Source organism: Neolamprologus multifasciatus, chromosome 5 (genome assembly GCF_963576455.1).
Source record: "Neolamprologus multifasciatus chromosome 5, fNeoMul1.2, whole genome shotgun sequence".
NCBI classification, from domain to species: domain Eukaryota; kingdom Metazoa; phylum Chordata; class Actinopteri; order Cichliformes; family Cichlidae; genus Neolamprologus; species Neolamprologus multifasciatus.
Window position 1 is genome coordinate 7,022,541 of NC_140443.1, and position 14,998 is coordinate 7,037,538.

General features: G+C 38.7%; 1 protein-coding gene across 1 annotated transcript; it reads left to right on the forward strand.

Moving 5' to 3' along the window:
* Positions 1 to 70: 70 nt before the first annotated feature.
* rab22a (RAB22A, member RAS oncogene family) lies at positions 71 to 14,974 on the forward strand. Its single transcript, XM_085158676.1, has 7 exons — positions 71 to 379; positions 1,785 to 1,864; positions 2,998 to 3,079; positions 6,542 to 6,613; positions 7,808 to 7,914; positions 8,411 to 8,520; positions 10,698 to 14,974. The coding sequence occupies exons 1-7, from the start codon at positions 344 to 346 to the stop codon at positions 10,793 to 10,795; spliced, it is 585 nt and encodes a 194-aa protein (XP_085014802.1). The 5' UTR covers positions 71 to 343; the 3' UTR covers positions 10,796 to 14,974.
* Positions 14,975 to 14,998: the final 24 nt, after the last annotated feature.

Here is a 14,998-nt window from a genome sequence, read left to right on the forward strand (position 1 = left end):
GTATCTCCAAAAGAAAAAAAAGGAGAAAGGAAGGAAAAAAAAGCCGAAGCAGTCACGTGATCGCATGCCGTAGTTCAAGATGGAGACTCGGCGATGTGGTGGAGGTAGCTGTTTACAATAATCACAACATGGCAAATACGACGACCTGCAGGACGTTTTAACGTTTACAGCGACAGTTGTTACCCAACCTAAGATGTGCGTATGTCAGCTTCAGAACACGATGTTGTAAAGTTGTTTGTAAACAAAGACCACCTGAAGAATATTCAAGATTAAAAAAAGGCAAGCAGAGGAGAAAACAGCCAATGATCTTCATCGCAAATTCGATGTGAGAGAGGAGATCGATATGGCTCTGAGAGAGTTAAAAGTCTGCCTCTTGGGGGTGAGTAAGCATCGATATTTTTCAATCTGATTGTACATATGCACACTTTAACTGGGGCATTAATGGAGCTGTCCTGCTCTACTTCCACATAACACATACCTATACTTCTCTAATGGACCGTGGTGAAAATTTCTGATATAGTGAGTGGCAATACAACCTCAAAATAAATAAATAGATCTGAGCCAGTGACAACACTCATGCTTATCTACATTGAATTACACTCAGTAGCTGCACAAGGCATCAATCACTTGATCAACGTCCCATTCAAATTGTATTATCCACTGCTAGAGGAACATCCTCACATCTTCTCTTCTCTGTCATCCACTTACAGGATTACATCAGCGTTGACAATATTAGTCAAGCTATTAGTGTCACTATTACTCAAATTAGAAAATAGTCAGCCTGCTGCTATTTTAAGAATAGATCAGGTAAATCACAATCATTAGTGTCAATGTAAATGTAATATCTTTAAGTTCTGATCTTTTTTGGACAAAAACAAGACATTTGGCGTTGTCACACTGCCCTCTAAGAAACTATGTGTACATTTATACTCTAAAGTTGTGATAACCTGCAAAATCTCACTATTAACCCCTACAGTGGCTCTATTTTGATAGCAGGAAGACTTTGCTGGTTTGCATTTAGCGACGTCCTTTGCGTGGTGTGGTCACCTCTACCCTGTCACTGACGGTAATTTCTAACAGGAAACGTCATCCACAGGCCATGAGGGCTCTCTGAATGGAATGACCAGCATGGAAACAATGTCTGTTATGACACTGACAGTCATCTTTCAAATCACATTATGTGCTGACTTGTCAGACAGGCCTTCCACCACCATCACTGAACAGCTTACATAAAAGTGGCTTGGCCACCTTTAGTAGAGTTTCCGTGACTCAAATCTATGGTGCGGTGAAGCTGCACTGCTGGTTTATTCGGCGGCTTACCAAAACATTTTATGTTGATTTTTTTGTCTCTTCATTTCAACACACATCTGTAGCTGTGTTAGACAGCATAACTAGTCATTCCTGCAGTATTTATTTGCAAATCAGGCTCATTAACTTAATGCATCTTTTAATTGGAAAAAAAGACACAACAAAACAGGATGATTAGCCATTCATTTTCTGTAGATCTACTAATAAGATTAAGATAGCATAGAGACAATAAGCCAGTTCATTAACTAGCAGACTGGAAAAGAATTGTGACAACCCTGATTATGCATCATTTTGGTCATCTTTAAGATAATTAAATTAGTTAAAACAAGATATGTTACTGAATAAATGGTGAGCAGTGCCAGGAAGGAAGAGGATCCCATAAAAATGTTTTAATGTCCAGGCATATTGCCAAAGATTGTTCTCATATTCTTCAAGTACCATGTTTAGTAAGCATGATATTTATTTTGTCTGTACAGGATACTGGAGTTGGAAAGTCGAGTATTGTTTGGAGATTTGTGGAGGACAGCTTTGACCCAAACATTAATCCAACTATTGGGTATGTTTTGCTGCCTTCCACTTCCACAGAAGTTTTATTTTTTCCATCTCCCTCATTTGTTGTAGTTTTACATGTCGTTATGATGCCCATTAGAGTTATCAGTTAACCACTGGCAAAGAAATGGGCATGAAAATCACTTCTTAAATAACTCGTTTGCTCCAGATTTTAAAATATCTGGACTTTCTTGTGTTCTTTGTCTGTGGCTAAATTAAGTACCTTTGGTGTCAAAGACTTTTTCATCCAACAAATTTTTGAACGTATTATGAACAATATTTGTTTTCTGACATTTTCGAACAAGGTTTACAACTGAACTGTGCAGTTTTGACATTTAGCCTTTCATAGGGGGCGATCGTGGCTCAAGAGTTGGCAGTTTGTCTTGTAATTGGAAGGTTGCCGGTTCGAGCCCCGGCTCGGACAGTCTCGGTCGTTGTGTCCTTGGGCAAGACACTGGATGCCTACTGGTGGTAGTCAGAGGGTCCGGTGGCGCCAGTGTTCGGCAGCCTCGCCTCTGTCAGTGCGCCCCAGGGCGGCTGTAGCTACAATGTAGCTGCCATCACCAATGTGTGAATGGGTGGATAACTGAACGTGTAAAGTTCTTTGGGGTCCTTAGGGACTATGTAAAGCGCTCTACAAATACAGGCCATTTACCATTTCATAGGATGAATAAATGAGTTTTTCTATGTTATAACATTGTACAAAATAAAATCAATTTTTTCTTGCTTGAGTTCAAGTAACATAAACATCTTTAAAACTCAAGTTTGATATGTGGTGGCAGGAATTTTTAGTATTTTTTTTGCATGTTTTTGTCAGCATACTTTTTAACAGGAGAAGAAATAATAAATACTAGATACAAACAGCTGCTCCACACACTTATTTTTGGCACTTTGAAATATCTGATGATTATTGGCAAACGGGTTGTTATTGAAATTTGTTCTTGAAATCTCCAGTTTTGTAATTGAGACCAAATGTTAGTTTTGCTGTCAGACTTAAAGAATCCAGTACTGAGCTGGCTCAGATTGATGTGATGTAAATCAGCTTTTTATTGCTAGAATACAGTTTAATGTTAAACAGAAAAAAAAAAATCTGCAAGTGTTTATTTTAAATCTGCAGTGTGTCATGTTTCTCTTCACCAGGGCATCCTTCATGACCAAAACAGTGCAATACCAAAATGAGCTGCACAAATTCCTGATCTGGGACACGGCAGGACAGGAGCGGGTTAGTATTATGTGCTGAGGTATTAACCGTAACAGCTTCAGTGAATAGTTTTTACATTACCATCAACCTGTTTGTAGTATTGAACAGTCTACTTATCCCCACTGTGTTCTTTGAAAGGATGTGAAAGAATTGCCCACACGTACATGCATCATTCCTTAAACCAACCATAAGAAAACTGAATACTGTAGTTAGTCATAACTTCTGATAGGGGGCAATATTTACCTTACTATAGGTAGAGTTCTTCTTTTAGCACTCTTGTTCTAAGAGTTCCTTTTCCAAATTTTAATTTAGTGAGTGAAGTCACATAAAAAAGATGAATTTTTTTCCTTTTGTCGCCTTTGATCTCTCTCCCTTCCTCCTCTCGCCTTCTCGTAATTGTGTTAGTTTTTTTAGAGACAAACAAAAAAGGGAACCACTGGCATTGTTTTGTTATTTTATGTTTTCACACTTCTCCAAAGTGTTGTTTGTCAGCAGTTTATATGCTCTTCTTATCTGATCTGCTCTGCTGTGTGTTTGTAAATATACATTATGAAATATTTTGCCACCCATGCAACAGTCAGAACTCGAATCACACTTTGCAAATGATATGCGATATAGGAGAGAAGCTGTATTTTGGTGTTTTCATTTAAGCCGGTGAAATCGACACCAGGCACTTGTAGCGTAAGGAACTGCTTTCGCTTGACTCACGCTATAGCCGACCTTTCTCTGCATTAGATATCCACGCCACTTCCTTTTTTATGCTGGCGGCCTTCTCCTTTTCTCATGCATAAGACTTTCTATTGTAATGTAGTACCCCTAGTGCTGCATTCTCTGGAGAGGTGAGATAAGATGCTGCTTGTGTTTTATTCCCCCTCCCACGGGAGGCCTTTGTTTTTTTGTCGACTTCAGGGACATTCAGGAAGCCAATTTAAAATCAGACAAGAGGATAAAACTCAAGCTTTCTGAGCTCACCGGCATGCGCTGCTGCTGTATCTTATCTTTGAGCCAGTGCCACTCTACGTCATCATGTCCTCTTTTTTTCTCCTTTGCTTTCATCTGTGCAACATTTTATTTCATTTTCTTCTGGGTTATTTTTTTTACTCGCATTTTTGCTCACTTTTTCATGCCCATGTGGCCTCTCGGTTTTCCAAGTGGCTCACATCTGCAACTGAAAAAGTAGCAACATTCCTTTGGTAGGTTTCGCATGTGTCTGCGTTTTTTTTTTGTTTTTTTTTTCCCCTACAAGACTGTTGTGGTATTTGGAGGCTTTTCATGGCTTGTTTTCTAACCTCCATGGAGCTTTGCTCTATTGAAATCTGTGGAGTTGAGAAAGAGGAACACAAAGCCAGCCAATGCATGTGAAAGGAGAGACTAGGGCAGAAAGGAAAGCTCAGTGATTTCCACAAGCAAAACCCATATCTCAAGACCAGATGAGGCCTTACGAGCACATCTGAGCCCAGCTGTCAACAGCCCATCCAGGCCTCCCCCTGGAGGACTGCTCCTTCTTACAGAAAACAAGCAAAAGGGAGCATGCGTCCTAACGGAATAGGAGGGTGCCTTTCATTACACACCCAGCTTGTGGTTTCTGCAATTAATCAGTACTCACTGGGCATCACTGGGGCTGTTTTCTGCGCTGCTGTGTGGCCAATCGTCTGGCCTCACTATGATTGCTCTTTGGGTTAAAACACAGATAGACCACACAGGACTGGCTGTGGTGCAGCACAGCACTGGCCAGTGAAACAGACAGCACTCTCCTCAGTGCCTCTGCCAAATATCCCAGGCTGGATTCCTGTTGGTGGACGGGGCCAGTAACAACTATAATTATGTGGAATGTGTGCTTTCCTGAGGTAACGATGTCACTCCAAGATGGATAGTTTATTCCATCGTATTGTAAAGGAAAATAGAATTGGCGGGAAGGCAGGGTCATTCCAAGTGAAGGTCTTTCTGAGACATGAGCTGTTTCTTTTAAAATAAATATCATTAGTTAATACATGACACATGGTTTTATTGGCCTGTCAAAAGCCTCAGTGCAGAATCTACTGCAAGAAGGCATGGAGAGATTCTCCCTTTGTGACTTTTCATATCTTTAAGTGTGCTTTTGGTCGTTTTTTTTTGCTCAAAAGCAGAACAAAACATGTTTAAACCCCTAATTATCTCTATTTCTTAACAGTTTTATATAATTATTAATAGTCTGTATGTGTTTCAGCAGGCAAAGCAGTTCAGCAATAAACATTTGGGCTCTAAGTTATGTACAGTAAAGTATACATTAACAAAACAGTAAAATACATACACTATGTGGCTCTTGTACTCAAGAATAAACGGTAATACTATGGTCTGAAGCTACACCATTAAATCATAGTTAGGAATTTCTGTTTGTTAGGCAAAAGAAGTCAAAGAAAATAAAGTGCACAGTCTTTTTTTCTAGCCCAGAATCAACTGCAGGCAAAAGCTTGATCTCTGTCATTTCTAATATAGGAGAAGCTTGGGAAGTACTTTAAAATTGTAGCATAAATGCAGTTGCTTTGATTAGTGGAAATGAAGGTAAATCACTCACAAAATCTGCCACCTGTTTGCAGATCTCAGTGCTCTCTCTTTTGACTGGTGTATCAGCTGCATTTAACCTCATTTGTTCCCTTCACATGTGGTTGAAGGTGTTTTTAAATATTATGACAGATCCCATTGTCGAAGTTAGTCCTTACTGTGCACAGAGAAGTATTTTACCAACAAAATACCAAATCCTGGCAAACCCCCAGCCTCCCAGGCAGCTATGGATTTAGAAATCTTTGCACATGCTGCTTTGATTACGCGGAGCTTTCTGACGTATTGGGCTAAGATCACATGTATAGTGTTCCATAAATATCCAAACTCTAACAGCTTTTGACACTTTCTTGCTCATCTTTCTCTTGATAGCTTTCACATGTGTGAGGCAGTGGTGGAAAGACTTGCCATGTGCTCATTTTGAATAAAGCCTCTTGGATTATAGGCTCAGAATCCCAGGCCTTTAGTTTGTAAAATAGTACATCTTCTGTCTCCTTTGCCTATTTTTATACTCTCTGCTGAGTTTGATACAGTTAGCATAATTGAGTTTAAAGAAAGACGTGGCGATGTAATCGGCATAGGTCTGTGCCTATATAATGGATTATCCTAAGCCTGTGAAAAACATTGTTGAATGTCTGTGTGGTGCAGCTATACTGAAATTGTATATTTGGATCTCTTTTCATATCCAAAATTTTAAAACTAGGAGGAAGTGAGAGTAAATGATCATCAGTGATGGGTTGGGATTGTCCATTGAATAGAGTCATTTTAATTTTTGTTTTTATGCTGTTTTTGTTTAATTTCACATAGTTTCAAAGCTAAAGTCAGACTCTCTGATGTCACAATAAAATCAAGTTTAATAGACGATTAAGGTTCTTGACAGACTGATATAGGATGTTAGTCATCGTTGGCTTGTTTTTTACTTGGCTGTTCTTTGTCTCCCGATAGTTTCGTGCTCTGGCGCCCATGTACTACAGAGGTTCAGCAGCGGCAATCATTGTATATGACATCACAAAAGAGGTGATTTTCACTTTTCCTCAGATACTAATCATCTCATGACTATTTCAGCAAATACATTGTCTTTGCCATTAATGACATACGTATTGAGAGGACTCTCATCGCGTGAATCATCTAGCTTCAGTTAGCTTACTGTGAAGATTAGAAACAGGACTGTCCAAAAAAAATCTCCTCCTACCACCACCTCTAGATTTCACTGGTAAACATGTCATCAATTGTTTGCTTCATATTGATAAAGAAATTCTAGCCAGGTGTTTTCACCTTTTGAGAAAGCTAGGTTAACTCTTTAGCTTCAGGCATCTGATAAGGATGCCTCCTGGAAACAAGTTTTGGACATGTCCAGCTGGGAGAAGCAGATCATGCAGAAGAGTTCATATCTTCCGGCTGGCTTGGGAACACCTTGGCGTGCCACTGAGAAGAGCTAGAGGAGGTGGCCAGGGAGAACCAGGTCTGGGCATCTCTGCTTAGACTGTTGTCTCTGTAACCGTCCCCAATAAGCAGCAGAATATGGGTGGGTGGGTGGATGGATGCATGGACAGGCTTTCCCCCCCTTTCTAGTCCTTACGCTAAGGCAAGATAAGTTGTACTTTATTTATCCAGACTTGGGATATTCTTGTTACCACAGCTAAAATTGAGTTAAACACAACAAACCTATAACAAGTGGCTTAAATTAAAAAGATTGGCATATTAAATAAAATACAGTAAGACCAAAAATATGAAAAAAAACCACCCAATCGAATCCATCGAGCCATCCATTGTCTTAACCCCTTATTTGATTCAGGGTCAGTGAGAGGGTGGAGTTGGGGGAGAGGCAGGGTACACCTCGGAGAGGTCACCAGTCTATCATAGGCTTAACATAGTGTAACAGACAGCCATTTACACTCTCATTCACACCTACTGCCAATTTTGAATAACCGTTTAAGGCAGAGTACCCACAGAGAACCCACGTATGCATAGGGAGTACATGCAGAAGGGCCACAGACAGTCTGCCTGTGAGGTGACAGTGAGTACTCCACCATGCCGTCCCAAGTGAAAATAAATAAGTAATTTATCCATAACTATACCATAACTGGTTTTGATGATCTCATTTAACTCTCTTGACTTCCAGCCTGTTCCTTAAACCTCCACAGTAGATACTGTGTGCTTGTCTCAGTATTGTTTTATTCAGTATCACACCTTACTTACCTGTGCCATCAGGACTCCTTCCAAACACTGAAGAACTGGGTGAAAGAGCTCCGCCAACATGGCCCTCCTAATATAGTTGTCGCAATCGCTGGGAACAAATGTGACCTGTCAGATGCCAGGTAAACCTCAGCTGTGCTGTGAACACTTCTCGTATTCACTGTGATTATGAGCCCTCATTTAACATCAGCAGAGAATTTTGTTTGGTAGAGTAGAAAGATATTGTGCGGAGGATGTATCGTGACCTTTTCTGTCAGAATAATATTTAATGTTTGCCTCAGAAATGCCATGAAGCCTCTTCTGTACTGTAAATATATGCATATGTTTATTAAAGTCTCATTTGTCTTGACCTTTTATCATTATAGGAATTTAAAATGTAGATTACTGGGTTCAACGTTATAGTTATTTTTAGTGGGTTTAATGAGCTCTAATGGTATTTATCCTTTCCTATGTTGTTGTTGTTGGTTTTTTTTGGCTCAGACTTATCCATGAAATTGCGAAATCTTCCCCATAACATCTGTAGAAAAACATTTGATGGTTATCAGGTCAGGCATGAAATCTGAGAAACTGTGTACAAATTGCAACATAATATTTCTGATACATCTCCCGCATCTCCAGGGAAGTGCCAGAGAAGGATGCCAAGGACTATGCCGACTCCATCCATGCCATCTTTGTAGAAACCAGCGCCAAGAATGCCATTAACATCAACGAGGTGTTTGTAGAGATAAGTGAGTGTGTTTCTTGTATATTTGGTAGCGCGGGCCCGAACAACCACAGGATCTTGCGATGATAAATCAAGCAATGAATAACATTTAAAAAATACTGTCTATTAGAGACATAATTTTGTAATGTTTTGTTGTTGTTTTATGTGTGGGAGTTGGAAGTAAAGCAGAATCCACTTAATCATAACACGTTGAGACTTAAAGAAATTGAGGAGACAAGTGAAGAAAGGAGCAGTTGATCCAGTTCTGCTACAATAACACACAAACTAGAGTTTCACTGAACAAAAACGTACACTGTATATAATGTACATATTTCTCTGATAGTTTTCACCACAATCTTACTACGAATACTTTAGAGCCATGGGTAGTACTTTGTAAATACACTGTACACTCAAAATTAAAGTTATACTACTTGATAAATTAACAAGCTTACAACTCTACTGGATACTCGTGGTATGTTTAATGAAACTCTGGTCGGTCAAGATTAGTCAGTATAAAGTGAGAAATCTCAGAACATAAAGAAATTAAGGAGTATTTATTTGAAAAAACCCAATTAGTAACATGCAACATGAACACAACTACTCTGCAGTAGCTTTCGGCTTCTTTTTGAAAGATGCTTTAAAAGAAACCGATGTTTAGTCTAAACTCTACTTAAAGTTTTATATCAGGAGTTTCACATTTAATAATACACAATGCAGTATTTTGTACTGCTGTCACCATCTACAATGAATACTATCATATCTCGCAGTGCAGTCAAACTTGAGCTTCACTAAACAGGGAGTATACGCTTCAGCTATGTCTCAGTTCCATACTGCATGCAAGATGGACCCAGACCGTTATTAAGGCTACTCCTATTAAAACCTATTTAAAACTAAAAATGTAACCATTAAATCTATTTTTGTGGTTTAGGAATGCAAGCAAATAACTGTAATTTGACAGCCTAACCAAAAGTATTTACGTGTTTTACTATTATTCCTGCATTTTTGTTAACCAGAAAATTTGAACAGTCATGGATAACAAAAACTAAACTGTAGCATTAAAAAATATCAATTAATGAATTTGCACAAAATGGTGAATTAACCATTACAGAAATATAAAATATGATTTTGGGTAATTACCAGTACTGTTCATTTTTGGATGGTAGTTGAATATAGGGCTGTGCGATATGACCAAAATCTCATATCCCGATATAAGAATTCTATCTTCCGATAACGATATAAATCACAAAAATGTAACATTTTCTGCAAATTCTGTGAATCTCGGGCAGCTCGACTTGCGGGAAGTGTTTCCAGCTGCGCGTCATGTAGCTGGAGTCGAGTGTTTTAACCGATGTATGAAACTATACATTTTTAGACATAAGTTGTAACGGCCGCCGTTTTCTTTGTGAGTATTTATTACACGGCATGCTGCGGGGAAAAGCTTGTTCTAACGTTTGAGTCTAAGGTTTATTTTTTAGCACCTGGCGGCTCTTTTTTAATTCTCATCCGTAAATAATCTGCTCTTTCAAGTGATTCAGTTTATTTTGAAAAGTCTCAACAGGATCTTGAGCTTTATTGTGAAAGGTTTATGTGGAACATAAACAAGCGGACACGCGACGCTGTTACCGTCGTTGTTGCTAACCACAACGCATAAAAACAGGCGCTTGTCCGTCTGTAGTGTGGTTATATTAAATATAAGAGAAAGAGAGAACTTTAAGAAATTAATGTAGCCACTACAGTGACCATCAAAACGATGAAAAAATATTGCCGTAAACAGTATTTTTTGCAACACCACGAAACAAACGATAGCCTAAAATGAAACGATAGATGTCATCCGATATATATCGTTATATCGAACAGCCCTAGTTGAATACATTTGTTAAACACTAATTCATGAAAAGCTACCTTAATAGTCCAAGAAAAAGAAAACAAGTAGCTGGAAATGAACACAATAGGTTCCCTTAAACATTATATAGAAAATCACCAGAGTAGTGTCCAAAGTGTTCACTGTATATTCCTCTATGTAGAAGTGAATGAGTGCATTAACCTGGGACACAACTATAGTTTTATTGTAAATGCTGTGTGACGTTGCTAAACAAATCTTTAAATTTGAAATAAATAAAATATTGTTTAAGAGTAAAAAATAAAAGTGAACAACCTGAAATAGAAAAAGGTAGGCTGATACCTTTGTGTGTCTTCTCTAAGGTAAGCGCATCCCTGTTGTAGACGAAGCTGGAGGATCTTCAGCAAGAGGTTTCAAATTGGGTCGTCAGGCCTCAGAGTCTCGCAGGACGTGCTGCTGATGACGCTGGTGACTGTCTTCCCTCCCCTCCAACGTGACCTGTGATACAAGCTTTGCCCATTTTCTTTTTTCTGGCCTGCTTCAGCTTAAAGCCACGGCAAACCCTCAAACACCCTGCACCACAGACACCCGAGTGGGCCAGTGACACTCGGAAAGTTGTAGCAAATATATTTTCACGCCAGTCAACAACAGCAAGTCATTGTGTTTTGTTTGAAAACTCCTAGCCGGAGAAAATCAGTTCTCAGGTTTACTGAGAATTAACAAACAGCGATGCCAGTGACATGCATACATGCAATTTTCTCTCTCTGGTGCATTATAACTCTAAATTCCTCAGCTTAACTGTACATCTACAGACTGATGGATGCATTCAGTCGTTTATAATTGTACATTTGTACAGATCTACTATCTTTCAACCAAAAACATGAAATGAAGTGGTTAAATCTTGAAAACTTATTTTCATAGTACTTAAGTTATTGCCTTTCTTTTGGGAGATCTCTCTCCAAGCATTCTGAAAGAACCAAAAGTGTGAATTTAATATTTTATATAAGATTTTGAAGGAAAAAAAAATGATGTTAGTCATCCTAATATAAAGCCTGGCTCTCCCTGTGATCCTTTCATCGCAGCGTCAGTCGTTTCCAGCCACAGTCCACTCCAAGAAGGATTGTGCACGCTTAATTTAAATTTTATTGTGTGATTGCTGCTTTAACCGAGGCAAAATACCAGTGGGATGTTTTGATGTAAACCACAATCACACAGTAAAAGAAGCAGAAATGAAAGATGTGTGGGAGCCTTCTTCCTTGACATTGGAGAAATAGTTCAGCTTTTTGGAAAATTGATATTGCTGTCATGTCTAAATGGTAAATATGTGGCTGGAGCCAGGAGAGAGTCAGGCTTGGTGTTTTTAACCGGCTGACTGCCAGTGGTTTATACGTGATGGACAGACTCCTGTTGTTTGTCTAGCACTCTGCCGGAAAACAAATAAGCATTTTTCCCTGAAAATGAGCTTTTCCTTTTATTGTCAGCTTTGATCTTTTTCTCTCTGTGGCCTAGAAAGATGTTTTCACTGCCACTTGTTCCCAAGAATGACAACAAATTTCACCGTCTGTGATTAGAGGAACCTCATTATCAGACCCTCCTTGTGATGGTGCTGTAATCAGGACAAAATACTCACTCTTGATTATTATATGATAAGAGTTCCAGCTGCTCACATCTGTTCCCCATTTCCCTTTATAATCACTGAAGAAGTCTTTACAGCATCCTGTGTATGAAGTGCTTCATAATGCCCAAGGTACAGAGCATCCTGCCAGTCCCCCCTTTTTTTTTCTTATCCTATTGTAACGTTTCACTGGCAAACACGCCTGTCTTTACTCTTTTGCTGCTACTTTACAACACTTTAACAAGGGAGGTTGATTTTTGTGAGGACTTGCCAAATTCTTTAATTGTCCCATAAACATTTTTCATCTTTCCTTTTTTGGTTTCTTTTTTTTTCTCACCACATAATCAGCCCCAGCTCACACATCCAATGTTGTTTTACTACTTGGCCTCTGATGAAAACAGCAAGAGCTGGAAACTAAACCTCGTCGAGAGGAAACTCATATTTTAGAGCTTAAATCTCCCGTTAGCAGAAGGTTATGGGTAGAGAATTAGACATGGCGCTGTGTCGACATGCTGACCCCTTAATGAACCTTGGCCTGTATTTTGTCCTGAATTACACACTGTGTGCTTTGTTCCAGAATCTCCTTTCTGATTTTCCTTTTCTTTCAGCTTTTCTGCCTTATTCTTCTAAACCCCAGGCTCTCGATGCACGGCTGAACTGAGATCTGGTACTGTATACCACGTATGTCCTTCGGATCCTGTTGGTTGTGGGGTCATATTGGGATCGGGTTAGATGCCGTAATTCCTGCAGCAATCTTTATGTGGGTTATAGACTGTATATGAAAGATGACATCATCCATTGATTTCTGGATTTCTCCATTTTAAATGTTCAACTTTTTCTGGCAGATTGTGGAGTGCTAAGTTAATGCTAACTTGGTTGGACTGGCTCCATTGATAAAATACTTGAATTTTAATCACTAAAACTGACTCACAAAAGGTTTAGCCAGACTAAGCACAGCAGGGGCCTTATTATCTGTTTGATAATTCCAATAAAAGTTATTCTAAAAGACGTCAATACCGCAAACATAGTGGAGAGCTCCAATTTATTGACTCCCGTTAGCAGAGGTGAAACGTTTGCTTGTGTCAGCACATCTGGGACACTTCAAACCCCTAACTTTAACCAAATCAGAATGATTATAAGAGAAAAACACTCACCCTTCCAGTTGTTATGAAAGAGAAAGTTAGGTATATAGACCACACATATTTGTTGAACTGTTGATATGCTTGTGCCAAAAATGAAGTCAGACATTGACTCCTTTTTGGCCTGAAGCAGCCACTAAAGAAACTGCAGGAAGAGTTTTTGATTCATTGTCTTTAATGAAACGTGTTATCCCACTGAAAAAAAAACCCTTTTTTCCCCATAAGTGAATTTTTCGGGTTGTTGTCCCAAAAGTTTGACTCATAATTTCAAGTTATTTTCTCAGTTTCGAGTTATTTTCTCAGCGGTCTGAAATTTTGAGATAATAAGCTGAAATTTTAACTTGTGGGTGGTAATTTATTTATTTTTTATTTTTTTTCGGGGGGGGGGGGGGTTCAGTGGTCAAAAATAGCCAGAATCTCACTCAATCTATAAAAAGGTTGGCCTGAAATCTAAGTCTTGAGCCTATACTGACTAATTTTATCCTTATCTGAATCTCTTGAGCCGTTTTATTCCCCAAACCTCCCCAAATTTGAAAAAAAAAGGTACAGATGTGAGCTTAATTTGTTTTTCTGTCCACACAAACAACTATTTGCCTTGCATCATCTGAAATGTTTCTGTTACTGATGAGTTGTGTAGTGAGTGGTGCTGCATAATGTTCAGGAGTTGGGAGTCGAGTGCAATAGAATTAATTATGACACACTCTAAATGTGACCTAAAAACAAGGGAAATCAGTCCAGAGTGATCCTCGTGTACAAATGCAGTCTTTGTTCCTTTTTCTTTTATGTTGATTTAATTGCAATTTTGCTCAAAAATACAGACTGGTGACAAATTAAAAGAAAAACAGTCATAGTAAGGCATACCACATACGCCAAGACAGCTTCAAAGCAAGTTCCCATCACTTTCCATGATCTCTTTAACTCCAATGGAGGCATGGAACACCTTTTATTGATGAAGATTAGTGTTAGGGTTAATGAATAATTGATTTTAAGATTTTTCACTTAATTTGTCACCCATCTGTAGTCGACCGGAGGGGCAGTGTGACTGGGTCAAACCTTGAAAGCCAGAGGAGAAAATGTAAACTTTTAATTGGCTCTGCTATCTGTGATAATTCACCCAGCACTACATTAAACCTACATTAACTCGAGCCAATACTTACCACAGTGTAACCGATTTTTATTCAAAAGGGAAATCACGCTGTTACATTAAAAGCTGCACTTTGACTTTTTTGTATTGGCTCATATTACTAACATTCTGCCTGTAGTGTGTTATCTCTGTGAAGTCACTCGATGAAATAATTCTGTAAAGCCTCAGACTTCTTAATATCCCCTGATGTTGCTTTAGGTTTTGACTGTGTGTTTGATTCTTATTGCCAAATAATGTCAAAGCCATGTTACCACAACATGCATACCTAACCTCTTCTGTTTTTAAAATTCTGATTTAAGTTAAGTGCTAATCACATGACTGCTTAGAATGTTTAAGGTTTGATTATTAATTATGCCACACATTATTTCCCCCCATTTGGAAACACGAGGCATGAATAGAAGTTGTGTGCCTGTAGTTTTGCATTGGAAAAATATCAATAGTCTTGGGCTGGCCCTGGGAATATGCTTAATCTATGTTATGTATCTTTTACAGTGTACATATGTACCATCAAATTGAACACAAATCAATAACTCTATTCGAAGCCGGATGTGTGAAGAAAATATACCTGTACACCATTTGTAGTAAAATCATCAGCAGTGTAGTTACCATATTTAGCTTTTTGCTATATTTCATACTGATTGTAACATATCCCTGAAAACACTTGTTTGCAGTGTAATTTGAAATGCGTGAAAAGGGAATTGTCATTTGTTTACTAATAAAAGATTTCCAAAAATAAGTGTACGACTGCAGCCTGTAGGAAGCGTT

Excerpts from the sequence above, each read along its gene's own strand:
- rab22a (XM_085158676.1), top strand. The coding sequence starts at position 344 with ATGGCTCTGAGAGAGTTAAAAGTCTGCCTCTTGGGG. Across the intron at positions 6,614-7,807 it reads TATATGACATCACAAAAGAG|GACTCCTTCCAAACACTGAA; the intron begins GTGATTTTCACT and ends CTGTGCCATCAG. Across the intron at positions 8,521-10,697 it reads CGAGGTGTTTGTAGAGATAA|GTAAGCGCATCCCTGTTGTA; the intron begins GTGAGTGTGTTT and ends GTCTTCTCTAAG.